This window comes from Drosophila novamexicana, unplaced genomic scaffold (genome assembly GCF_003285875.2).
Source record: "Drosophila novamexicana strain 15010-1031.04,08,12 unplaced genomic scaffold, DnovRS2.1 tig00000009-arrow-pilon, whole genome shotgun sequence".
In the NCBI taxonomy this organism is placed as follows: Eukaryota; Metazoa; Arthropoda; class Insecta; order Diptera; family Drosophilidae; genus Drosophila; species Drosophila novamexicana.
In genome coordinates this window covers 4,046,844-4,073,031 of record NW_020824766.1, presented here as the reverse complement: position 1 = coordinate 4,073,031, position 26,188 = coordinate 4,046,844, and the positions used below count along the sequence as shown (strand labels likewise).

Below are 26,188 nucleotides of genomic sequence, written 5' to 3'. Positions count from 1 at the left end.
GAATAAATTGATCGGGAACTGCAAATCAGATTGGCTTGAATTCAGTATTATATAAATTTGCCTACAGCTTAAACTGGAACTGTTTTAAAGACAGGTTGAGCTGTGAAAGTTTTTTACAAGGTGAAAAGGAAGATTATTTAAGTTGTGCCTACTTATACATATATAATCTATAAATTTTATATTTTATATTTTATACTCAAAAAGACATACTTGGAATAAGAATTTTATGTTTGAATCACGTAGTTTCAGTGTTATCGTATTCCACGGCTTAACTTGATTCAATTCCGAAATTCTTGATTTTTTCTCTCTCTGTATGTAAGTATGTATACATATTCGATACCACATAACATCCCGTGCCTGTTGTTTGAAGGCGTTAATAGGCGCTGCTATGCCAATAATTTGCAATTATACTTAATTGTAATTGTAATCGTTGTAGTATGGCACAACAACTTGTAATTGAGTGCGAGTTGTGTTCTTCTTCTTCTTTTCTGTGGCTGTTGTTAATAGGTTTCTTTTTTTTTTTTTGTTTTTTATCGGCTTTTATTGAGAGTATTTGCTCATCGTGTGTGCCTGTAGGCATTATGTACATAACATTTCGTGTTGGCTTAAACGATCGTTTACTTGGTTAAACAAATGTTTTTCTTCTTAAATGTTGCCCATTATTCGGGCCTAATTGCTTATAGAGGCATAAATCTTTTGATATTTGCCAAACATAATTGTGTGTTATAAATCTGTCAGCATTATTCAAGCGAACGTTAATAAAGCATTTGCAGACATACAAATTGTGCTTATTAAAATCCATCTTTTTTTGCTATAATATTTTGCTATATTTGTGCCTCTATAGAGCATATTTAGAATGTCCTAAACTCTATTTAAAAATTATGCATCTTTTGTATTTGATTATAGCATTAAAGATATCGACTGTCAATTCAATTATAATGACAAAATATTTAGATCTATTTAAACTAAATTCAAGTAAGACAAAACTTATTTTGATTTGAAACACAGTTTGAAAGATAAAAAAAAAATACTATTATTTTCTGATACAACCGATATCTACAATATGCCATCTTTTCACCATTATTGCAGACTAATTGAGAACAGCTTTAGTCAATATGATTAGATCAACGTAAGTACATATAAATATGGCCTGTGTAAATGGTGAAAATTGTGTTTTATATATTTTTTATATTTGTATATATGGAAGCACAAATTGTAAATCCATTTCGAGTTCTAATCGTTCAAATTCGATTCTTGCTTACACTAAAAACTTGTCAAAATTGTATAGCTTAATATGTTGTGTGTGTGTATGTGCGTGTATGTGTGTGTGCGAGTTGACATATGTTGTAAAGTAAACTTAGTAAACTATCAAATATCGTAACTAAGCATTCGAATTCCATTGCTTATAAACTAAAAGCTTAGCAATTATGACAAATGTATTACACTATTTATTCCGTTTATTCACTTATTGCGGCTCCTTGGGAGCCGTATTAGGGGCGTGTGGGGTGTGCGGGGAGCGCTTTGTGCTGCAGCTTAATATTAAGAAAAAATACTCAGTTCCAGTGTTCTCGATAGCTCCAGTGCTTCTCTGCATTCCTCTGCTCCTCCAGTCAGTACAATATGCCCGGATGTACAGCGCCGCTGCGCTGGAAGTAAACATTCGGATTGCTGCTCAATGTCGGCTCCAGCGTTGTATAAAGATTCGTTTCATCTGGTCGTATAAACATTCCTGTAGAATCGAGTCAATATACGCCAAAGTTTGAAATGCATTAGTACTATAAGTGGGTCGCTGATTAAATATTCAGTCATCATGACTTTTAAGTCATTCTCAAGCAATCATTTTTTTTTTTAAACTGCAAATTTTTAATTTTTTTCTTTTATATTATTCAACCGCATTTTATGCCCATGTGGACGGTGTACAAATTGTTCATGTTATGTGTAACACAGTACATTTATCGAAATCGACCGGATCGGACCACAATATCATATAGAACGCTTCAAAAATTATTGGTCGAAAGTCGGACTCGTGAGCGAATAATAATATCTGAACTAAATTCAATAATTACAAGCATCCCTATTCTCTAGCCTAGTCACAAGCTTGAATCGAATGACTGTAACATAAACATTTGCAATATATATCTGCATCTTCATGAAGTGCTCCAAATTGTGCATTAAAATCAAGTTAATAATGTATGTTATTATATATTACATACGAATATCAATATGAAAAGAGCTATTAGTCTGGATCGAACTACAGGGTACGTTTCTTTCGGGAACAATATTTATAGCCCCATTGCAAGGGACTGGAACTGACGTGTAAAACGAGATTATTACATAAAGCAGCCTCCTACCATGAAAGAATCTCTTTTAGTCGCCCCATGAAAAAATAAAGCTGTTATGTATGTACAAGGGTATTTTATCTTCGGCGAGCCGAGGATAGCCTTTCCTTCTTGATATTGGCTTTATTTTGCAAGCAATCTTCGATGCAAGAAATCTTTACACACACTCAAATATTGACCTAAAACTAGAACTAAGCAGCTTTGTTATTACCTGGCGCATAACGCAGAGTTTTGGCCAACTGCGCCGCCTGTGTCATGGAGGTAAGCGAGTTACCCAGCTGTTTGAGGGTCAACGGTGTGGCCAGTTGTGTGGGCGGTGCGGGCGGTGGTGGTAGTGGTGGTGGTGCGGGTGGGTAATAACAGAACGGGTGCGCGCTCAAATGTGCTGGAAAATAGTGATACATACGTGTATAGCTCGGCGGTGCGGCGGTGACCAAAGCGACTCGATCTGCTGGCCCGGAACCCGTAGTTCGTGTGCAAGGGTTTTGTAGTATGTGTGTGTGTGTGTGGTGTGCGGTGTGTGTGAGCGCGCATATTTACCAAACCAAACCAAACCAAAATCAAACCCAGCCGTGACACACACACACAGTCATATGCATAAATACATATATGGAATAAATATATTTACAGTAATTATTTTGTTGAACCATACATACAAAAAAAATAAATATATATATATGTATATATATATAAATATTTTTTTTATTTTTACAATAAATGTAAATTTAATTAAATTTCAATATAGTAAAATACCGGAAACATAACCAAAAATGAGAAAACATTCAAAATGATTGATGAATAAAATAATGCAAATTACAAAAACAACATAAAATGATTATGTAATGTTTGTTATGCGCGTGTATGTGTGTGTGTGAGCGTGACAAGAATTTTATATGCATGATGTTGACATATTCGGCGAAGGAGACCATTGGATTTTTATGTTGCAGCCGTTGCAATGATTTGTTTTGATTATATATTTTGTTTTTTTTTTTTGTATGTTTGATGTTGATGATATTGTGATGGCGATGATGATCATGTTTGATGAGTTGACAAAAATATACGATAAAAAAATGAATATATAGAAAATCGTATATGCGAATTAAGTGCAAGGCAGCTTAGATCTAAAGCTTAATAATAAAAATAAAAAAAAAAACATAAAAAAACATTTCATATATCAAATTGATGTCATAATTTCTGCATCTGGCACACACTGCGGACGGCCCCAACCGCTGAACACTGACCCAACTGGCCCAAACATAACAACCCAATTTTCAAATTACTCTCTGCCATATTTCACACTTTTGCCTTTGCCAAAGCGCCGGCTAAACAGCAATTTACGAGCTTAATGATGTCAAATCTGTGCGCGAGTGGAGATAAAACCTTTAATGTCAATGGGCCAACATTATAACACCCTCAAGCCATAGAGAAAGTCGTGGAGTCGCTCGGTATGTTGTTGATTGTAGCTCGTTTATCGTATTGAGCAAAACCTTTAGCGTTTTCATAGGAATTTAAAGCCCGAGTTTTGCTTATTACACTTTTGTGCTACAAGGTTATTAACAGCACATCGCTTTTTTAGACTCTTTTATAAATCAATTTATAGTTCTCATAAGCAAATAATCAGTGTTCCTAAATTTCGGTTGACCAAAAATCAACCGAACCGATATAAAAAATTTTGATGGAAGGGAAGGGTCTTTCCTAAACTATAAAAAACATCATAACTCAAAACATAAAACCTAACACATTTATATAACCATTTTAGTAAGATACTTTTCATTATTTTGAATCTCATATATGAAAATATAAGCCTTGCAATATTTTCAGAACAACGGGCAAATATAAAAAATACTAAATTGTTCATTAAAAGTGGATGCAACGAAAAAGAGCTTCACGCATCGAATATCAAAGCAGAGAGTTCTTTTGAGCCATGAATCGAACCATATTCCGTATTTTTAGGGATTTGCCGCTATCGGATGAGCTTCTTTGATCTTTGATCTGAGTATAATTTAAATTTTTATAATTATTTTAAAAAGCGAACATAACAGTGAATTTATAAGTACACATTTTTTCGGTAAAAGACTTTAATGCTTACAAGTTACTCAAGTAGTCGCCCTTTTTCTTTACCACTCTCTAATTTGACTTCAGTCCCTTGTTTCAAATTTCATACATTCTTAATTGTATTTAAAATTCAATTTTATTATTAACTTAGAAGTTACAACTCCATCAATTTTGTGGCCTATGTCTTTTGTTTATGTTCTTTTTTGTGACTAAGCTCGAGCTTAGCATTAGAGACAACATGCTACATATATGAAGTATGTAGTTTTGTTTTCATATGTATCAGACAGTAAGTTGAAATACTTAGTAATATATTTACTCTAATTTATAATGTTTGTCGCCCGAGTCTTATGTTTCAGTTCTGTTTTTACTAACTTCGAGCTTATCATTATAGACAGCAGCTTATCATTATAGACAGCAAAGATATGCGTCTAAATAATCAGTGAGAAACTTTACATACATACAAAGCCAAACAAATATGAGCCAATCAGCAATGAGCGCGTTGCCAACCTAAACCAGAGGCAACTTGAATGCTGTCGCTGCCCGATTTTTCAGCCATGCTTATAAATTATGATTATTATATTTTCAACAGCTTGCAAGCCAAAGTAAGAAAATGGCACACAAACACAAACACACTTGCACACGCACACATAAGCTACACACAGTAAACTATGTTAATGACATAAAAACCGAACAAAAATAACAGAGGCTGAGATAAAAACTTTGACTCTGGAATTGCTAAACTAGGAACTGGGACCGGGACCGGGACGGCGACTGCGGCTGGGGCCGGGGTCGAGGCTGAGGCTGACTGCTGAACTCTTGACAGTGTTAAATGCAGCAGTTACACACATGCGCCATCTATCTGACTGGCTGGCTTTTCTTTGGCTTTGTTTTTTTTTTGCTGCTGCAAAGAGTAAGCCCCTCCATTCCCAAACCATTCTTCTTCATGCTCTTGGTTTTCTAATTAACTTAGAACAAATACTGCAATTAAGCTCGCTTGTTTCTGCTGGCTGCCCTGGCGGCGCACGAGCTGTGAATCTGGAATTATGTGTCAGAAAATGAAAATACATGTGTATATGCGACTGTGTATGGGTGTGCATATGTGTATGTGTATGTTTGCATGCACATTTGCAAACTAGTTTGTAACTGCGGCTGCTGCTGCTGCTGTTTTGCCGCTAGCTGAAGCGGCAAATTTGGCTTAATTCTTAGAGCACGGCCACTGCCACGGAGGCTGCTGCCTGATTCCATTTGCAGCCCGGCAAATAAGATTTCTACTTACTTACTTCACACTAAGCGCAGTTGCTGCTTGTGCTAAAATGTCTGTCAGCTCGCTTTACAATTATGAATTATGCTCGCTGGCATAAAATACGCCACTTTGTGGCTGCTGCTGCTGCCACTAGCCATAGCTGTCTGTTCTGACCGGTAAGAAACAGAAAACAAAAAGAAAATAAACCAAAAACAAAAACAACAACAAAATAAGCGGCTAATTAAGTGCAAATATGTATGACCAGGCTCAACTGCGCTGCTGCTGCTCTTCGTGCGTGTTCCGCGGCGCATTCGTGTTGGTGCATTCGCGCTAACATGTGTGGGCGTAAAGTCACAGTTCGCTAGAGATGACAGTGACTGCCAGTGATAGTGACTGCTATTTAGTTGAATTCACTTAAAGATATTATTGAACAGGCTCTTGTAGAGGTATATGGAATGTAGGGATTCGGTAAGGACGAGATCTTTTAAGAACTTAAGTATATTTTAATGCCAGACACAATGATAATTGTTAGTTTTTAATTCTATACTATTTATTTTTATTCAATCTTCAATTTTATTGAAATTTATTTTTATATGAATGCATTTATATTTCTTTTAGTGAAGTGTAATTAATTAGGCTTAACCCTTTCCAATATTTTTATTGTTTTTGGTCAAGTTGAGAAAAACATAACATATTTATAAATAGAATATGTGCAACTGCTTTTAAATTTAAATAAATATATATATGTATATGTAATAAATAAAATATATTTAAATCTATGCCAATATATTATTTGGGAAGCTCTAAGATCCATCCGCCTTGACCATGAAAATCACATAATTGCTCATCTCTATTGACAGTCAGCTTACCGCCAAAGATTTTCCACGTTTTGCATTTTGCAGTTGTCGTTTACGGGAAGTTCTCGGATCTAACCGCCTTACTCACTCACTCTCTATTCCCCCCCACTCCCCTATCTTTCTCTCTTTCTCGCTCTCTCCAACAGCTAGCGCTGGCAACAAGTTAAAGGTAAACCAACTGCCGCACGTTGACTGATTGCTACGTGCAGATTGTCATTGTTCGCTTTTGTTGTTGCTGATGTTTTTGTTGTTGTTGTTGTCGCTGTTCTATCCGTATTGCAAACTATTCTTATTGTTGTTGTTTGTTGCTACATACTTTGCAGACTTGAGTAATTTCCTTGGCGAGCGTCGAGTTTTTCCTTATTGGCTCCGGCTCTAACTTCAACTACAGCTCAGGGGTCTGTTGTTTGAGCTCTGGGGTCTCGGGTCTGGGGCTTGTACAGTGGGTTCTACTATGTCTATGCCTATGCCTGTGTCTGTGTCTATGTGTGTGCTGCGAGAGTGAGTTGCCAGATGTTGTGATATCACGAAGCAGCATTATAACTAATTGGCCACGTTCGTTGGGAGCTCTCTGTGTAGAGTTCATTGTCATGAACGCTGGCTGCTCGCTAGTCTCGCTCTAGGCGGAAGAAAAGCATTTTTCACATGCCCACAATGCATCGCAATTTGCATATTTTGGGCAAGGGCGTATGACCTTCAAATTGCTACAATTCAATTTGCATTATATGCGTGTTGCACTAACCGCGAAGGAAAGACAGACAGACCATGTACCAATCAAGCAACCAGTGCCTGCCTGATACCGTACGCAGTCGCCAGCGTCTTGGCCAATTTAGCGTAATAATTGAACGTATGCAGTTGGCATGGCTCATTGGCAGTGGCTGCTGCTCCACTCGCTTGGCTAACTGCTGTTGGCTGGCTGGCTACTTCAATCGCTTGGCTTTTCCGCTTTCGGTTTCATTGCAACAATTCGGAACTGGTTATCGATTACGTTTACATCGTCGTCCAAGTCGAAGTCGCGCAGTCGTTGCGAGCAGCGGCTGCGGCTCTGGCTCTGGCTACGGTTGTGGCAGTGGCTGCTACTTCTAGGCAAAAATTAAATATCATCCAGCCAGAGGTTCAGGCTGGGCAACGACTACGACTTTGAGTGGGGCGCTGTTATTGCTGTTATTGCAAAACCGCTATAATTTTGTGGTAATATACAGCGACGCTCGTTTCAAGCACGTGCTGCAGCGTTTACCCGACTCATATATTAAGTTACGAACACACATACAGAGATAGACTTCAGATACTCAGCAACACGTACTTCACAGATTTGTACGTTACGCCATAGTCATCGTCAGTTCTTTGCGGTCCATTTTCTGTTCGGCTTCAATTTGATTTTTGATTTTCAATTTCAAGTTCGTTGCCTAAGTCTTTTGTTTCGTGTGCTTTGAAGAGGGCTTAGAACAATTGAGGCTAATCGATTTTTTTTTTTTGCTGTTTTTTGACAGCTGATGCTGGTCAAATCAATTCAATGAGCCACTCGAAACGTTGAAGCAAGCTTTTTAGTGTATAAAATTGAAGAATTGGACAGCAAAAAGTCTTTTTAGAAAATGTATTCTTTGCAGAGTTTAAATACAAACAGAAACTGTATAAAAATAAAAGCAAAGTAAGACCATGTACTCATAGTGTCATTTCTATTTTACTATCTATCAAGAGCTATCTTTAATGTGTTGAGCACCTTTTATCCGTCGATAATAAATGATTCCAAGTTTCGCTTAACACACAGGTAAATATTTGGTGAAGTTCTTAAGCGAATTTGAGAATGCCTTCTAACAATCCACGTCAAAGAAGCTAATTAATTATGTGTCTACAACTATAAGAAAGCCAGCCGAAGGTCAATAAAGTTTGTTAATACTGCCGATTGTATTACACGAACATAAAAATCTTTCGCAAGCAGCATAAAATGAATTTGCCAGATAGCTTGTTTTTTGTTTTTCTTTCGAAAGAACAGTTCGACTGTATAGCTATGGCATCCAAAGTAAAAGGTAAATTTTAATAATATTTCCCTTTATTATGACAATCTAGTTCAATCTATGCTAAATAACAAAATGATTTTGTTTACAATGCAGCCAACAGTTGAAATCGTTGTATACTTTCAAAAGACTTTTGGCAACAAGCTTATTATTTTCTTTGCTCTATTCTAGGTTAAGAAGATTCGATTCTAAATAGGTTTGCGAAATATGCTAATTATTAAAGAACTTTCTTTCCATACATGTTTGAGTTTTTTGCTGTGCTACAAAAATCATTGAAAAATTGACCAGACCGTCAAGTGTTAAACTCTCAAAGTCAAAGGCACAGTTAAATCGGCATGTCATAATGGCCTCCTCTGGCGACTTAGTTATAAGTATCGATATATCCCATAGATAAACTTGCGAACAAGACAAAAACTTCCGCACAGCTCTCCAAGCTGTGCTTAACCTTCCAAGGTAGGTACCCAAGTTGACAACAACACAAATCAGTAAATTAGCTTTGTTTTTGTTTTTGTTGTTGTTGTTATTATTATTATTATTTCTGTTATTGTTGTTATTGTTATTGTTGTCGCTCCACCGTTGGCATGAATGATTGATTTTATGTATGTAGCCGCCTGGCATAAAGTCACTCAATAAAATTACGAAAAAATGCGTCGTCGCATAGAACAAAGGCCACGGCAGATGCATTCATCTCTACCTTACTGACCAAGTGGCCATCGTCAGTTCAAGTGCTTGACGACGACGGCGAGGACGACACATCATTGAAAAAACAACAAGCAGCAGCAGAAAAAAGCAAAAATGATTTCATCATGCAACAGCGACGGAAGTACCTAAATAATGGGCTGTTTCATTAAGTACTTAAGTCAAGTTAGGGCCAAGACCTAGACAAAATATCAACAACATTTTTGATCAAATTTGCTGATTTTATTTGATTGAAAATGGTTTTTATTTAAGGGCAAGCATTGAATAGGGCAAATGGGAAAGGAGGGAACGGGATGTTCTTTTTTATGTTAGCCTTAATTTATAGTTGATTATTAAAATTAGCATTTTTACTTCTGGTAGAACTGGTATAAAAATTATATTTTCTTGCGACTTTTTTCTTTTTATAGCAAACCCACATAGTTGCTGAACCTCCCTCTGAGTATCTATTTTTGTGACTACGCCTGTCAACGCTTCGTTTACTCAGTTGCTCCTTGCTGTTGCTGCTGCTTCTGCTGCTGCTGCTGTTGTTGTTGCTGCTGCTGCAGTTGCTGCTGTTGTTGTCGTCATCATCATCATCATCGTTGTCGTGTTGGCCAGGTTGCTGGTGTTGTAGTTGTTACAACAATGCGACTTCAATTAAAGCGAGCAACCTTGAACTCTTTTCAAGCGGTTTATGCGCGTTCAATCAACGGCAACCGCCGCTGCTCATATCGACCATATCGCGAGTCAGCAGCTTGCCGATCCTTGGCCATGTTGGCGACGCGTCGCTACAACAATAACAAACAGCAAACAGCAAACAACAACAAGAGCAACAGCCCAACCAGTGAGCTCTGCCAAGTTAAAAGCGAAGCTGGAGCTGTAGCTGAAGCTGTCAATCTGCGTTCCTCGTCTTTTGCCTTTGCCTTGGCAATCATCGAGCGCGGCCTCTGCTCCGACCGCGGCTGCGGGCTTGGCTCATTCCTTGGCGTCAACGCCGTTAGCTGTCGTTTAGTTTATTGTTGCAAATTGCTCAGTGAATTATGTGCCGAACTGCTTACTGGGAACGACCACACACACACACACACACACACGTATGTATATATACATATGTGTATATTGGTTTATTATGAGACAGGGTTTGACAGGAAATTTGATATTGTGGGTTTATTAGAAACCATTTTACTGTGGGTTCTGCCTTACCTATACGAACGGTTCATTTGCTGGCTTAACGCTAATTTTCGATTTCAATTTAATTTGCTGAACCTTTGCTGAAGAAAGAAAGAGCACGAAAACTGAGAAGTGGGATTATGATTCAAACGAAAATAAAAAAAATTAAAAGCATATATTTGTCAGTGCAACATGCCACACAACAATTCGACTTTGCATTTATTTCAATAGAGGCAAATGTCAATATGGTATAGAATTGTTTGGCAAATCTGTTTCTTTCATGTTTGTTTGCCAAGTCTATTGTTAGCCTAGGCGCTGTTTTATTTTGTTGTTGATTTATTTGTTGTTTTCTTTTTTGCTTTAGCTGCCCACGTAGAGCTCCAGTTTTTATTTTTATTTTCATGTTACATATTTGCCCTTAATCAAGCAAAAAACCCTTTTGCGCGTACTCACTTCACTCAACGCGACTTGGCTTGGCTCAAATCACAGCTACAACCCACACACACATGCCTCAGCCCGGACCTGGGACGGGACGGGCCCGATAATGTCAGCTCAGCTCAGATCAGCACTCTGGCTGCTCCGGTTGCTTGTTAAGCCCTGTGCCAACTTTGATTTTAAGCTCTGTGTCTCCAGACATTTGTCTCTGGCTTTTTTTTTGTCATATTCGTTGTTGTTGTGTTTGTTGTTGTTACCCTCAAATGCACTTTCAATTGCAGACAGTTTGACGTATATATGTAGCTAGCAAAAGTACTATATCTTTCATTTATCTATCTATATACGTACCTACCTATATTTTGTCGGTATATGTCGGTCTGTCTGTCTGTCTGTCTGTCTGTCTGCGCGTCTGTGTCTTTTGTGGCTGTTTTGCTTTCTTTATGCACCGATAGCTGAGACCAAGACGAAGACCAAGACGCAGAGTGAGGCTGCCCACAGGCACTTGGCGTGAGACGAAGCGTTTCAGCTGTGGGCTGTGCGGCTCCAGCTCCAGCTCCAGCTCCAGCTCCAGCTTTGGCTCTGGCTCTAGCTCTGCCTGTGCCTTGTATCGGTTATATTTGCTTTCATGCGTGGCAAGAGCCTCAATCTAACACATGCACACACACACGCGAACACATACAAAGAGTCGTCGTCAAGTAGCTGCCATGTAAAACGCTTCCTACTTAAGCCCAGCGGCGCATTGTTATAATTCGGTAAATTATTGCAACATATATACCCTAACCTAGAGAATCGTTATGCAAGTGGATTGTAAGACCAAGGACTAAGCAAGTTTAGTGAAGAAATTTAATAACTTTACAGTTATTTGATATTGTGACATGCTAATTTCGGTTTGAATCAAAGTTTTAAAATTTTTATTTATTAAATATTAAATTGGTCAATAAATACATTTTATATTTCCAGCTTGCTCAAGTGGTCAATAAAGTGTGCCGCATATAAGAGCATCTAAGCTTCGTCTTTGTTAAATGTTTCAGCTTTCGTTTGGCTTTAAATAATTTTATTGTTTGATTTGATGTAATCACAAATTTTATGTATTTTCATTAATTAAATTACGTAAAGTGTAAAATGTGTGTTACATGCTTCGGACACGCACATCTATTGCCCGCCCCTCTCTACACTTCTTCCAACTGTTTTTGCTTTCATTAGAAAGCCCACATAAAAGGCTTTGTTGTTCGCCCTGTTCAGTTGTGATTTTTGTTTAGAAAAGCTATAACAAAAATGTTAGCAAATTTGTATTTTTGGTTTTGTTTAACTTGATTTATAAATCGCTAAATAGCATGTCAAATGCTGGTCCCATTTCGCTGTGTGACATTCGCCATTTGTGGGGGTTGTGACCGTTTTCTATAATTTGACAATGACATTTAACACCTTTTAATGGCCAGATGTGAAATCTGACTAATAAATATAGTCTTGCTGATGTCTTCATAAGCACAACGACAATAACGACGGAGCAGTTATCAAAAATGATTAAGAAAGCAGCAGCAGTAGCCGCAACTAAATCAAAAGACTTAGGCAACGAACCTGCGCGACGTTCTCACCAAACGAAAATGAAAGCTGGCAGGCGAGCAAAGAGGCAAATGGACAAATGAACACACAGAGAGTCAGGCAGATAGATTGTCTGACGAACAGACTGGCTGTCGGACTGGCGGACTGTCAGATAGACAAATGGATAGCTTCATGTATGCTCTTTTTACACTCGACTTACACGACGGCTTTTGAGAAAATTAATATGCCAAACAATTACAAGGCATGGTAAAAACAATTTTAAGCCCAGTTAATGTCGCTGCACAGTGGATGCAGAAAAGTAAAACCGTCAAGCGAAAAAAAATTGGGGAAAATGTTTTAAGATATTATTTTTGAAAATTAAAGTTCTGGAAATATATTTTTTAAGCAATTACAAGGCCTGGTAAAATGTTTTAGAATTTTTATATTTTGATAAAGTAATAAACAGTAATAAATAAGTAAAGCAACGAAGTTTGCGAATACTGAGGCGAATGTTTTATAAATTTGTTTCGAAAATCGATAAATAAACTTAAAATAAAAATTTAATTTAGTTCATGTTTCCGCTATGTATCTGCTTGTGCTTAGAGTAACAAATATGGCAAAAGAAAATCTCTTATTGTTTTCGTAAATTAAATTTTGAGCCACTGTGCAATGTGTTGGCTACCGTTTAGAGTTTAGCTATGAAAGTTAAGACTCTTGCTTTTCTTCGGTTTTTGTTTTTAGAAAGAGGCGAGCGTACTGATAATCAGCAGTTCAAGAGTTCGCCCCTAGGCGCACGCCCCACCCCCTTTGCTCGACATGTGTGGCAAGAAAAGAAAGTTATTACAAAATGTACAGAAACTGACAGCTGACAAGGGCCAAAGCCAGAGCCAGAGCCAGAGCCAGTGCCAGAGTCAAGGGACACCCTGCAGCTTGGGTTGGGCCCCAAATGTGATGCGTTGCAGACAATTGTGACAATATTGAAGTGGATTGAGCTTAGATGTATACAAAAACTTACCTCCGCCATTGTTGGCACTGGAGCAGTGCTTGGAGCTGAGTCCCTGGCCCGTATTCGTTGCGGAATTGGGCAAGCCACAGCCGCTCATGACGCCATATTTGATGGGCTTGAAGTGAAAGAAGGATGGCGAATAGCCGGAACCGGCACGACTCAGCGAACTGAACTGCTCCTCACGATCCTCAACGTAGAGTCCCTCCTTACCCATGGCCGCCAACTGCCTGCCCTTGGGCATAAACATGACCAGGAAAACGGTGGCCGATGTCGCCACCAATCCAAATGCAATACAAGCATCCTTATGCCGCTCAGCGACCGCCAAGCCGCACAGCATCCAGCCCAGCCAGATGGGTATGGCGCCACCGATGGCCAACCCAATGTATGTCGCCTCCCGATAGTTGTCCCGTATGCCGCGCGATTTAATCGCCAGCACCGCAATGAACACAATGAGGAACACAATGTAGATCAGCGAGAAGAGCAGCTCCGAGAATTGCGTCTTGCATAACGGTATCAGAACGGTGCTCACTGCCGCAATTCTCGTGTAAATCTCTGGCGTGCCGTCCAGCGTTGTGTAGGACGTCGGGTAGAAAAGCGCCGAGTAGTTTGTCTGTGAGGCAACTGTGGTGGATAGAAAACCGCTGCCCATCACCGGCACACTGGTCGTGTAAATCTCTGGTGGCTGTGTCAGCAGCCACTGCGCACCGATGGCCACCTGGATGAGCAGCGCGAAGAGCAGCAACAGGCCCTGGTACGGTGCTGGCAAATAGACGCCGCCATTGAGGCTGATCAGGAATACGCACTTGACGAGCAATGCAGCAAATACCAATGCGTAGGCCACGCCCACGCCAAAGCGTATGGCGCCACAGCTGAGAAGCGTGGGCTGTGCCGTGATAACGGCGCCCAATCCGGCGCAGGCAAACAAGCCCAGCAGCAGCATTTGACCCAGAAACAGATGGCGGCGCGATGGTGAGGTGCGCCAGGCTTTGAACAGCACAAAGATCTCAAAGGCGCCCATCATGAGCATGGTGAGGCTGGCCAGCACCAGGACCGGCACCACCCAAACCTCCTTGCGGAGGCCCGCAAATGGCAGCTGGGTGGTGGACACAATGCTGGGCGGTGTGGCACTGCCGCCCTGTGTGGCACGCGGCGTGTTGGCAGCCCGTGCACGGGCGCCCTGACTGCGCGTGGGCGTGGCTGCAGTGGTGGTGCTGCTGCTACTGCTGCCATTGCGGATGCTACTGCTGCTACTGGTGCTTGGCCTGAGCGTGGGCACCACAAAGAACTCCGTGGACATTTCCAGGCGCGCAGCGCTCGAAATGTTGCCCTCCGGCACATTGAGATCCTCGCGACGCAGCAGCTGTTTGGCAGCACGCCGTGGCGCAGGCGTCGTAGTGGTGCTGGTGGTGGTGGTGGTGGTGGTGCTGGTTGTTGTGCTGTTGGCCTTGAGCAGCTGATATGCATTGCGTTCCCGGTCTTGTGTGGAACTGGCGCTGACGCTGGTCACCAGACGAACGCGTCGCCAAATGTTGTTGTTGTTGTTGTTGTTGTTGTTTGTATTTGGATTGCGGGCAGCTGGCGTCGCCGCGATGAACTGCAGGATGAGCAGAAGCAGCAGCAACAGCCTGCTGGCCTCGATCCTGCAACTGGCCGGCGCACAATTGGCCATTGGATCGGTGACGCGTTGCCCGTTACGTGCCAACTCAAATGCTGCACATGCTCGCGCACACACACATACACATGCACACTGTCACAGTCTCACACTCGCGATTGGTTTGTCGTTCTCGTACGTTATTCGTCTTTCGTTATATTCGACTTGGTCTTTAACGCGCTCACACGTCCGCTCGCCAGGCCCAACCAACATCGACTGCTAACTTGGCCCGCTCTGCAAGTTCGGCTTTGGTCTGTGGGCCCGGTTGAGAAGACTTGAGACGTTTGAGCCAAGTTTGAAGCCGCTTGCAACTCATACAAATACTTTGGCCTGTTCGACTCGGCAGTGTACTGCTCTGTTCAGCTCTGGTCTGGCCTGGTCTGCTCCGCTTTGTCTGTCTGGCAGCGAATTGGAGCTTGTTATAGAGAACACTTTCATTCGTTCTGCATATGTGAATAGGTTTGGCTCGAAAGTGCTATTAGCCGCAGTCAGCCACATTTACTGCGCCAAAATGGGCGCCCAACAAAAGGCAAACAGACAAAGGCGGATTGTAAATCAAAAGCCTGCTAATGATATATCGATATAGTGCGCTCAGCAGTGGCCGCAGATTCTTGTCTTCAGGTTTTATTGTTTCGAAACACCGTTATGGTACGCTCGAGCTTACACTTGCAAATCCATTATCATCCACTCCAGAGTGTTTGGAAATTTTAATAAAAATGGCTAGTTTAAAAATTGCTTATAAGAAAAGCGGAAGTTTGAAAGCAGCTAACGAAACACACAGAAGAATAAGACGAAACGCATAAAGAATAATTTAAGAAATTTATGTATAATATTATTTTTAAAATGAGTCAAATGATTTAAGTAACTTTAAAATATGAAACCCACCTTACATTTTTTTATAGAAATATACAATTTTTCTTTAAATTATACTACAATATGTAAGTGAATTTTTTTATGTTGAGCGTACATCTCTTAATCTAATCACTCAATGTTTATTTGTAGTTATAAAAATGGAAATTTGAAAGTAAACTTTAAATTTGTATCCAAGATTTTATTTAAGAAACTTTTAATTTTATAATACCTCTTTTTTATAAATTTGAACTTGCTTTTTTCTAATAGAATTTCTTTCTAAGTGTAAGCACGGCAAACTGGGCAAACTGTCCGTTGGTCATTGGTCATCCAAATCCGTATCCATTTCCATCCATATTTGGCACAGCGCACATCGAGCCATTAGCCGCAGCAAATGTTATGTAGATCGTGTCGAGTCGGTTCGCTCTGTTGGCGGCAGCTTGCGGGGGACTTGGGGGCTGCCCCGCAAACGGTATCGTTAGTAGAGATCTGTCTGAAACTGAGCTGCGTCCGGCCGTCTGACAGTCCGCCCAGTTCTCCATTATTGACGTAAAGGCAGGTAAATAACCTTTCGGTATGCCCCAACACTTTTGTCCCGTCACATAAACGAAGGTGTAGTCCACAAGCAGTCCGCATCAGTCTTTTTAGAGTGTACTGTATATGACGGATTATCAGAGGATTCTGACTCGTATTCTCATTCTTATTTTTATTTTAGTTCTGATTTTGATATAACTTCTTGAGAGATTTTCAAGTTGTCATAGTGCCCAGTGGCTTTGTGGATGTCACTGAGAGAAATGAGAGCCGCAAATATCTCGAGATCTTTCATATTCATATTGTATAAATAGGGTTTGAATAATTATCTGTGATAAATGCTGATAATTCCATGATTTTATAGGAATTTTAATATACTAGCATGCATTACCAAGCATTGCCCGGACAGTTTATTTTCTTCTTAATTTAAAAATTACTCTTCCCGCCATTTCCTGCTTCTGAGAAATGTGGTGAAAATTAACTTAAAGCCTGATAGAACTGTTTTCCGTGATTTTTGGAATTTCTTAACCCTCTGGTTGTTCATTAATCAGTCATGATAGAGATAATTAGTCGGATTAATTAATAATCATTGGGATAAAGTAAAGAGTAACTTAAGTTCAGCCAACGTGCATTGAAATGTAAGATGAAGATAATTAAGTTCTTGCCTGCGCACGAGCCAAAATCCCAATCCCTACCGTGTCCATGTGCACTCATCAGTTATTAATGCAATGTGTCTCAAGTTTGTCAATGGGCCATATTGAAATTTGATCGAGTCAGCCAAGCGGTTAAAGCGCAGTCTTAAGTAATACTTACAGAGATATGTGACTGGATGCTGGCAAGAATATGTTTAGTGTGGCAAAGATTGCGTTAATGCCGAGGATTATGCAAATGCTAAAGAGTTCAAGTACTTTGAATTTACCAGACCAACAGCCAGGCGAGCTTTTAATTAGAGAGCCAGAGGATGCTGTTTTTAAAAGATCTTAAGCTGGGCTTAGATAAAACTTGACTATGACATGGCGCAAATATTATTATAAATGAAATTCAATATTTTTAAATGGCAATTAATATGACAATTATTAGGTCCGTATTTCCTTCGGAACATTTTCAAGAACTTTTTTTAGTTGTTGCATTTTTATTGATCTTCAATAGCTAACCAGATGATGCAGCTGTGGCTGGCTCGCGGCATAGCTTTGAAAGCCTTAATTTATTGGCTACAAGACTCGCCGGCGCCGGCGCTAGGGTCAAAAGTCAGACGTGGACGCCGTTTGAATTGTGAATGTTGGCCAGTTACTTAGATTCGGATCGTAAAGCATTCTGATATTAATTTCGGCAATACAAACGCAACGTGCTGCAGAAGATGCTGCACATAAATCATTCAAAATGTGTTTTCAAATTTTAATTTAAACCAGTTGCACAAGTGCATTGAACTTATCGAAAAATAAAATGCAACAACAACAATAACAACAGAAGATATTGGCCAGCTACTCGTAAAGACAAAAGCCTTTGGCGAACTTATTTATTTATCAATATGTGGTGCGTACCCGTCCCGCCCCTGGGTGCCTTTGAGCTGATTGTCGACGTCATTGGGACCAAAACTGAATTCTGATTTATAAGCGTGCCTCGCGACCGCTCTTGAGCAGCCAACCCTCCCCCGCCCCTCCGCTTCCCTTACTCAACGGGGCTGCGCTTTAATCACGTGCGTGCATTGCGCACATGATGCGACTGCTCCCCAATCCAATACCCCATGCATGCCTCAAGCTCAAGTCAATGCCGATGCTCATGTCGATGCCGGTCTGGTGTTGCAAATGCTGCCAGGGCAAACACCCAACCAACCAGCCAGACAGCCAGACAGCCAGCCCGCTAGTGAGCCCATTTTACTATGCTGGCCAGATTTATAGGTGAATCTAAATCTAATTCTAATTACTTGAGCTCTCGAATTAGATTCGTATATTTTATTTGAACACTTTACTAAAATAAAACAAGTAAGAGGTTCTAGTCGGGAGCTCCCGACTAGGGGATACCCTGAACCCTCTTCTTCCAACATCAAATATATATTCTATTTTAAAAGCTACATATATGTCAAGTTTGGTGACTCTAGCTCTTATTATTTACCAATATTGCCCAAACACCAGAATATCGATATCGATTTTTATCGATTGCTTGGAACGGAGTAAGTTATAGATTATCGGAAACAAACTCGAAACCAACTCGAATCATCTACATCTAAAATTTCAAGTCTCTAGCTCATATAGGTTCTGAGATCCTTGCGTTCATACATACGGACGGACGGACGGACGATCAGGCAGACGGACATGGCTAGATCGACTCGGCTATTGGTGCTGATCAAGAATATATATACTTTATGGGGTCGGAGATGCTTCCTTCTGCCTGTTACATACATTTGGATTTTGCACAAATACAATATACCCTTATACCCATTTTTAATGGGTTCAGGGTATAAACATAAAATAACAGAAACACCCCTCAAATGAATTTTAACAAAGATCTTTGAAAATGATTTTGAGGCCATCGGATAGTAAACAAAAACGTTTCATACAAAGGTATTTCGCGATTTTTCCACATATGCGGGTGGAATTACCCGAAACCTCGTCTTAACGTGTACCTTAACTATTACGGTTAGGGCTGTGCGTTGATCACCAATCAGTCAGTCAGTCCGGACAGACAGTTTTATATATAAGTAGAGATAAGTTGCATGTGTGCATGCATACAAGAATACAACACATATTTACAAAAAAAATGTCATTTTACGAGTGCCTGCTTGAGTCCTGAGAATCAAGGAAGACAACAACATTTAAAAATTCGTTTTTCTTATTTGCGGCTTAGCCGAAAGAAAATTCGTAGTAGTAGAGATAAGTTGCATGTGTGCATGCATACAATAATACAACACATATTTACAAAAAAAAATGTCATTTTATGAGTGCCTTCTTGAGTCTTGAGAATCAAGGAAGACAACAACATTTAAAAATTCGTTTTTCTTATTTGCGGCTTAGCCGAAAGAAAATTCGTTCTGCATCTGGTTAAAGAGAACATATATGCAAATAACCATAATATGCAAAAATGAGAAGTTCATTTGGATTTGCTGTTTGTATAGGCGAACATTCTAAATAACAAATATTGGTCGAGTTTTCTCGGCTTAAGCTTTCTTCTTAAGGCTGTTATGCGTCTTTAATTTATTCAACACTGGGAAAACTTAATATTCCTCCAACTTTTATCCCCCTCTTGCACCCAGGGGAGTGAGTTTTTCGGTAATCGGTTAATCAAGTATTGAATATCATATTACTTTTGTCAATAAAATAACCAACTATTTGAGTAAACTGTCCTTAAGCATGGGTCCAGCATAGTAATCCACGATGGCCATTATGCAGCAGCTTTGGCTGTGCTGTTGTATGTGTGCGCGCATGCGTGAAGAGTCCGTTTTAATCGTTGCTTGGCCATCGAATATTTCTTCGCCACGACGTCGTCGGCTTGGCTCGTAAATCCGCCGTATAAAAGGCACGTTGCGCGCTCCATTGGCCAAGCGGCCATTGTTGTGGGTCTTTGGATAGCAGGGCTGGGCTGGGTTGGCAGGCTAACTGCGACTGCGACGGCGACGGCGACCGAGGCTAGGCCATCGCCTGCCTACCAAAGGCTGATTTACTATGGTCCGCTTGAGTTTTATGTGCAGAAAGATAACATTTTTAAGATATTGACACCTTGTTAGGCGTTTGAGAGAGTCGAGAGACCGCAAACTGGCAACAACCTTTGGCTAGGGTTAGACATGGCCAACAGGAACGTTCTCTGGCCAGGGGCAAACCCTTCATGCTGCTGCTGCTCCCTCAAGCTGTTGTGGCCCAAGCATTTGCGTGGCTAATTGTTGTTAAAATTAAATGCAGCACCATCGTCAAATGCATAAACATTGCTAGATAATCAAAGCGGCGACGTGCCAGATGCAAAGGGAATAACCAACTAAGACACTGAGGCACCTTTTCCTGTTCCTGTTGCTCTCTCTCTTTCGCTCTCTGTCTCTATCTCTCTCTCGAACACTGCTTGTCTGTTTCTCTTTGTTTCACTTCCACGTGGGTGTCACAGTCGAAGCGCAGGGCGGCTCAGCTAAATTTATGGCATAGGAATAATACATATCTTTATGGCTTCATTAGCGAAAAGCCGTTCAGCAACCAAAACGCCCCACTCCGAGCCATATAACAACTGCCTCCTGGCCGTCCCCGCCGCCAAGTCAGCGTAAGCCATTCGACACGCTGTCTGCAGCAGCGCCGAAAGGATCGACATTGACGCAGTCGTCAAAAGACTGCTCGTCGCTGTTGTCTCTCTTGCTGTCACTAAGCTCGGACTCGGCCAGCAACACATCACATCAGATCAGATCACATCACATCATTCTCCAGCCCTCAAGCACTTGAGACTGTGTTTGCCAGCTCCAAAGAGGTTCCTCTTAATGCCCTTGTGAGACATGCAAAGCGGAATGTTCGCTCTCTCTAATGCTATGCAACAGAAACATTTAGATAATTAAAAATTTCCAAATGCAAACATGAATAAATTTTAGAATGCAATAATAACAAGACATGCAAATTTATGATTTATTCCTCCCAAAGTTGAATCTATTAATCTCGCAAGAATTGCAATAATTTTAATTGAATTAAACCAGCCAAAGAGAGTGGCTAATTAATAAAATATGGAATGCGAACATGCTTACGATATTTAATTACTATTTACCTATTTTACTTTTGATTTTTAAAAAATATATTTTTAAATTAATAAACACTAAACCATTTTTGTAAATATCAAAGGAATTTTATATTAAAAATGTATTTTATTAATATGTAAAATTGTGTTATTTTTTGTATTTAATTTTATTAGTATTATTTTTATATTTTTGAAAGCACTCAACTAAGTTTTTTCTTTACGTTTTGTTATTATTTTTATGGTGAAGTACGTTGAAAAGCTGTTCGGATATTTAACAATCAACGCATATTCATGGTCAATTGAATATCTTTGGGTCAACTGTCAAGAGCATCTCAGAGTCGAGCAGCTGTTGATGTGCTGTTCCCACATATTTGACTTTTTAGGGACTTTTTTTTCTTTTATTTTTTATGTTTTGTTCTTTGCGCACTGATTGATTGAGCCTTTTATTAAAGCGCACGTACAGCGTATTAAATAAATTGTTAGTTACGTTGCGGCACCAGACCTCATACTCCATACAGCGTACTCTATGTAGGCAACAGATGCCCAATCCCAGCCCTTCTTCAGTTCTTGGTGTTGTAGGTTGGCTGTAGTTGTTGTTGTTGCTGTGCATCTTGGTGTCGTATGGCAAACGGCACAAAACGCCCCCGAGGTGTTGTATAAGAAAATCTGTGCAGAAACACAGCATGAAAAAGCCGCTCAACGTGCTGCCATTTTTACAACGTCATTTTGCTGAGATCCAAGTGTCTATGCTTAGGTCCATAGACGATGTCGATGTGGATGTGGATGGGGATGTGGATGTGGATGTCTATGCATTTTGCTTTATGGCCCAGCCACGTATCAATTATGTGCCAAAGTGCTAATGGCTGTTGACGGCCGAACAAACGGCAAGTACTGAATACTGAGCTGAACTGAATGCTGGAGCACTCGGTGTTCATTGTGGGTGTTGCGCATGTAGAAATTCCAGAGCGCATGTTCTCAGCGAAGATTTGTACAGTTCACATGGTGAAAATGATGTTGCCTCCTGGGCTGGCTATTGGCTATGGCGTGTAAAAGTGAAAACTGGTTTTAATTGCCACCGACACCGATGATGCACTGAGGCACTGATGCGCCGCAGATCGCGTGCTCAGTGCTGGGCATATACGACTGCACCAACATTTCAATTATGACACAAATCCGTTGCACGCCACAAATATCCAAAAATCAACGGAGCGCAAATGTTGCCAAGTGTTATGCATCTCCCTCTCTCACTCTCTCTTTCGCTCTCTCTTTCTCTTTCTCTCTCTCTCTCTCTCTCTCTCTCTCTCCCTCTCTCTCTCTCTCTCTCTCTCTCTGTTTGTTGGGTTTCTTTCTTTTTGGGGCCGTTATGCATCTGCATCCAATTAGGTATTAGGTGAGCTGCTGCCGCCTTTGGATACTTTCTTTGTCGTCCTGGACCAGCAAACGATGATACCAACAACGACCTGAGCCAGGGCTTGAGCCCATTCCATTGGCCTTTTTTGGGCCAGTGCGCTAGTAACTTATACGCTTGTCGTTCACAGGCGCATGATTAATGACCAACAAGGGCCGGGGCCAATCCCAAATGGAAGTCGTGTAAAAAAAGGATGCCAGCCCAGCACCGACCAGAGCTCCGGCTGAGTGCCTGAGTGGCTGACTGCTTGGCAATTGGCTGGCACAGCACAGCAGTTACCTAAGCTCAAGAACCGACGACTGCCAGCAGCCGGGCAAATGATATTTGAGCCGATTCTCTAATGAGCTACTGCAGTGGCTAAGTCTGACTCAGATGGAAAGATTGCTGTCTATTGCCTCTATGCGGCATGGCAACAAGTTTAGCTTAATGCTATCCAAACTTAACTTGACAATATTTTCAGCTCATTTTTTAGATGAATAATATTATTTTTTCTACGTAATCTGATTTGTAGCTGTAAGAATATGAAATGATCAAAATAAAATATTATTTAACGTTTTGAATTTGTGCTTGGTATCTAAATTAAATAATAAACATTAAATTAAGTCTAATAAGAGTGAATATTGTTTATTTCTTGCATCTATCGGATCTAGGCTTGCAAATGCCATGTAACTCTGTTTAAATTATTGAGAATCGTAAGCATCAATCAGCAAAAATAACAAGGCGAGCACAACCAACGACCAATTTCTTTGTGTTTTACCTTTGATATTTATTATAATATGATGTCTTTATTATAGCTATAGAAAGTAAAATTAAATTTATTGCATACCAAGATATGAAAGTTGAATTCATAAAATAAAAGTGAGACAGATGAGTGTTAATGTGATTAATAATTTAATCACACAAAGCATTTGTAGATATTCAAATCGAATCTTAAGTGCTGGGCCAGCCGGCAGGCCTCAGTTTCAGTGTGTAGTGTACAAACAAGTAAATCGCTGCGATATATGTAAGTTTCACACCTGAATGTAATCGAATTTTTATCATTTTACCTCCGCATTGCATTGTTGCTAGGCAGCCTAGCGAGACTCTACAGACGGACACAGACACATGCACAGGCACAGGCACAGCCACAAGCACACGGACATATGGGCACTGGCCCAGGCCCAGGCTTAAGCTCAGGCCGACCAGCAAATTGAAATTTATTGCCACTGAGCCACTGGAAATGCAAGCGAGTTCCGTAACAAACCGAACATACAATGGCCAAAGGGGGGCCGGTGCCAGTATGGGCACGATGCAAAATTTGGTCAGCCAACTGGTCGCGTATGTGGGTCGCATTTGTTAGGCGTTGCCAGCAGCAACGATTGCTACTCGGCCTCTGGCTCATTGTTAGATAGGATGGGAAGTGTGACATTCGACCATTAGAGAAGTTAGACGATCGCCAGGCATCGGCCATTGGGCATTGGGTATCACAAATCGGAAATCGCGGATCGCGAATCAAGCATCGTCTTGATTGTCAGTCAGTCTCCGGCTCAGTCACTTAGCCATCAAGTGGCTGAGGCAGTGGCAGTGGCAGTGGCAATAACGTTGGCAAAAGGCAAAGGCACAGGCAAAGGCAACGCCCGCACGACTTCGACTTCGACTTGGACTTGAACTGGGAGTTGGGAGTTGGGACTTGCCACCGCCATCGAAGATTTATTGCTAAGATAAGCGCGAAAAGTTACAGATGCTTATGCAGCGGCAGCCACCGCAAGGCGCGTCTCAGGCCCAGCTTTAGATTCTACCAAATGGACGAGGGTTAGTTAAAAATTACTGGCAAGCCAAATTTGTTCAAAGGGAAACTACAAATTTCTTAAACCTGTTTTTACATTGTTAAAAACCTGGCGACTTTAACTAAAAACTCACAAATAGCGCATAAGGCAACAGAGACCTTAAAGCCGTTTAATACATATCTAACATCTACAAAAAACGAAAAAAAAAACGGATGAAATTAATCCCATAAATTAGGTGAATTATAAAAAATGTTCATGGAATAAAAATAGTTATCAAATCAATAAAGTAGCTGCCGCACTTTCTCTTGGAAGTGCATAGCATTATTACACACAACTAATTAACCATAATTTAAATAAATGTTGTGGAAGAGCCCTCGCTGGCTATGCCTGCAGCATGTTGTCGTCGTCGTCGTCTCGTTAGCGAGGCGCGATTGCTGGCCGCGATTGGCAATTGGCAACGGCAGCAGCAGCAACAGCAGCCAGTCAACGTCTTTGGTCTAGGCTTAAGGGCCGCTTGATAAGCATCACAGCCTTGCAAGCTGGCTCAGCATACAGCCTTTGCAACTGCCTGAGACGGGTCCTGGGCTAAATTAGTGGATGCCGCTTTTAATTCCTATCGCCTTATCGCAGCAGCAACATCTTAAATGAGGTCAATTATCAATGGGCCGCAGCCAAAAGTGCAAGTTGTTGGCAAAACCTGAGCCTGGGCCTGGGCCTGGCCTGTGCGAATGTAACCAGCTCAGCTCATAAAGCAGAGTTTCACTTTCAATTCCGCTGCGACGAGAGGCGAGAGTAATAGAAACTGCACATTAAACGCAACACGTGCCACGCTTCATGGGAGCAGCCCCATCACCAGCAACAGCACCAGCTCCAGCGAAACGTTGCACTTGCAATCAATCACAAAAGCCAGCTAGCTGTAATTAGCGCAGGGAAAAATAGAAAAATAGAAAAAAAAAAAAAAAATCAAAATAAATAACAGCGTCTACAGTGAAATATCGCACAATGCACATTGTGCATAAAAACAAAGAAAGCATGACGAAGTCAAAGCAGCAGAAAATTTTGTATGCAGCCAAGAGAAGGCCGCAGAACAGATTGCAATTTGCGCAAGCAATGGAGCAGCAACTTGGCCGGTTTCATTAAAAATTTGTATTTTGGTTGAATAACAATGGTAATAACTTTAAGTGTGCAGCGTCCAAACAAAACCGAGGCAAAAAAGTGAAAATTTCACCTGATGCTATTGCTCAAGTCTGCCTGCTGCAGCCCATAAGCAGCAATTGAAAATCGACAGCAACCGCAGCAGCAGCAACAACAGCAACAGCAACAATAATGCCTAAGCAGTAATCAACATGAAAATTTGCTTTTATATAAATTGCAAATGAGCGTGGCAGGGTCCCAAAGCCAAAGCTAAAAGTCATTGCCAAAGTCAGGGCAGCGACTGTCAGATCTAGTCAAGGCAGAAGATGCGACTCACAAATACTTCCCATATTGGAGACACTAAAGGAAATATTGAAAAATATATATGAATATGAATCGAGTAACTATTTATTTAAAGGCCGAGTCAAGAGCAGTCTTTTTGGAAATCGATTATTTTCTAGTATCCATCAGAGCTTTGTAGATGACGACAACATCTTGAAAAGTGAATATGCTGTAATTTCTCACAATATTTTCTTAAATGAAATATAAAATCGGCTTTAAGTTAAAATTTAATTAAAATAACTAAGAATATAAGTTTTTAAAGAAGTTAAAAGTGGGGAGAAGTATTTATACAGAAATTTGAATTGCTTTCAAATGGTTATACTAACAGATCCAAATGCAAGTTGTGTGATCAATTGACCATAAAGCTCGCAGTTTTAAGTCTGAGGTGCAGTTGATAGTTACCTTTCTGTTCACATGATCATGACATTGACAACATGCACAAATGTTGACCTTTAATTACGACAACCAAAGC

General features: G+C 40.5%; 1 protein-coding gene across 1 annotated transcript; it reads right to left on the bottom strand.

Moving 5' to 3' along the window:
• Positions 1-1,610: 1,610 nt before the first annotated feature.
• Positions 1,611-15,006, bottom strand: LOC115769072. The gene is made up of 3 exons (XM_030713785.1): positions 13,347-15,006; positions 2,551-2,724; positions 1,611-1,729 (listed from the first exon to the last, which is right to left on the bottom strand). Exons 1-3 carry the CDS (start codon positions 15,004-15,006, stop codon positions 1,611-1,613), a joined length of 1,953 nt encoding a protein of 650 aa, XP_030569645.1.
• Between the last annotated feature and the right edge of the window lie 11,182 nt (positions 15,007-26,188).

Bases quoted from the DNA above. Each gene is read 5' to 3' on its own strand.
- LOC115769072 (XM_030713785.1), bottom strand. From the start codon at position 15,006: ATGGCCAATTGTGCGCCGGCCAGTTGCAGGATCGAGGCCAGCAGGCTG. The intron at 2,725-13,346 runs GTAAGTTTTTGT...ACTATTTTCCAG, and splicing joins CAGTGCCAACAATGGCGGAG to CACATTTGAGCGCGCACCCG. The intron at 1,730-2,550 runs GTAATAACAAAG...TCGATTCTACAG, and splicing joins AACTCTGCGTTATGCGCCAG to GAATGTTTATACGACCAGAT.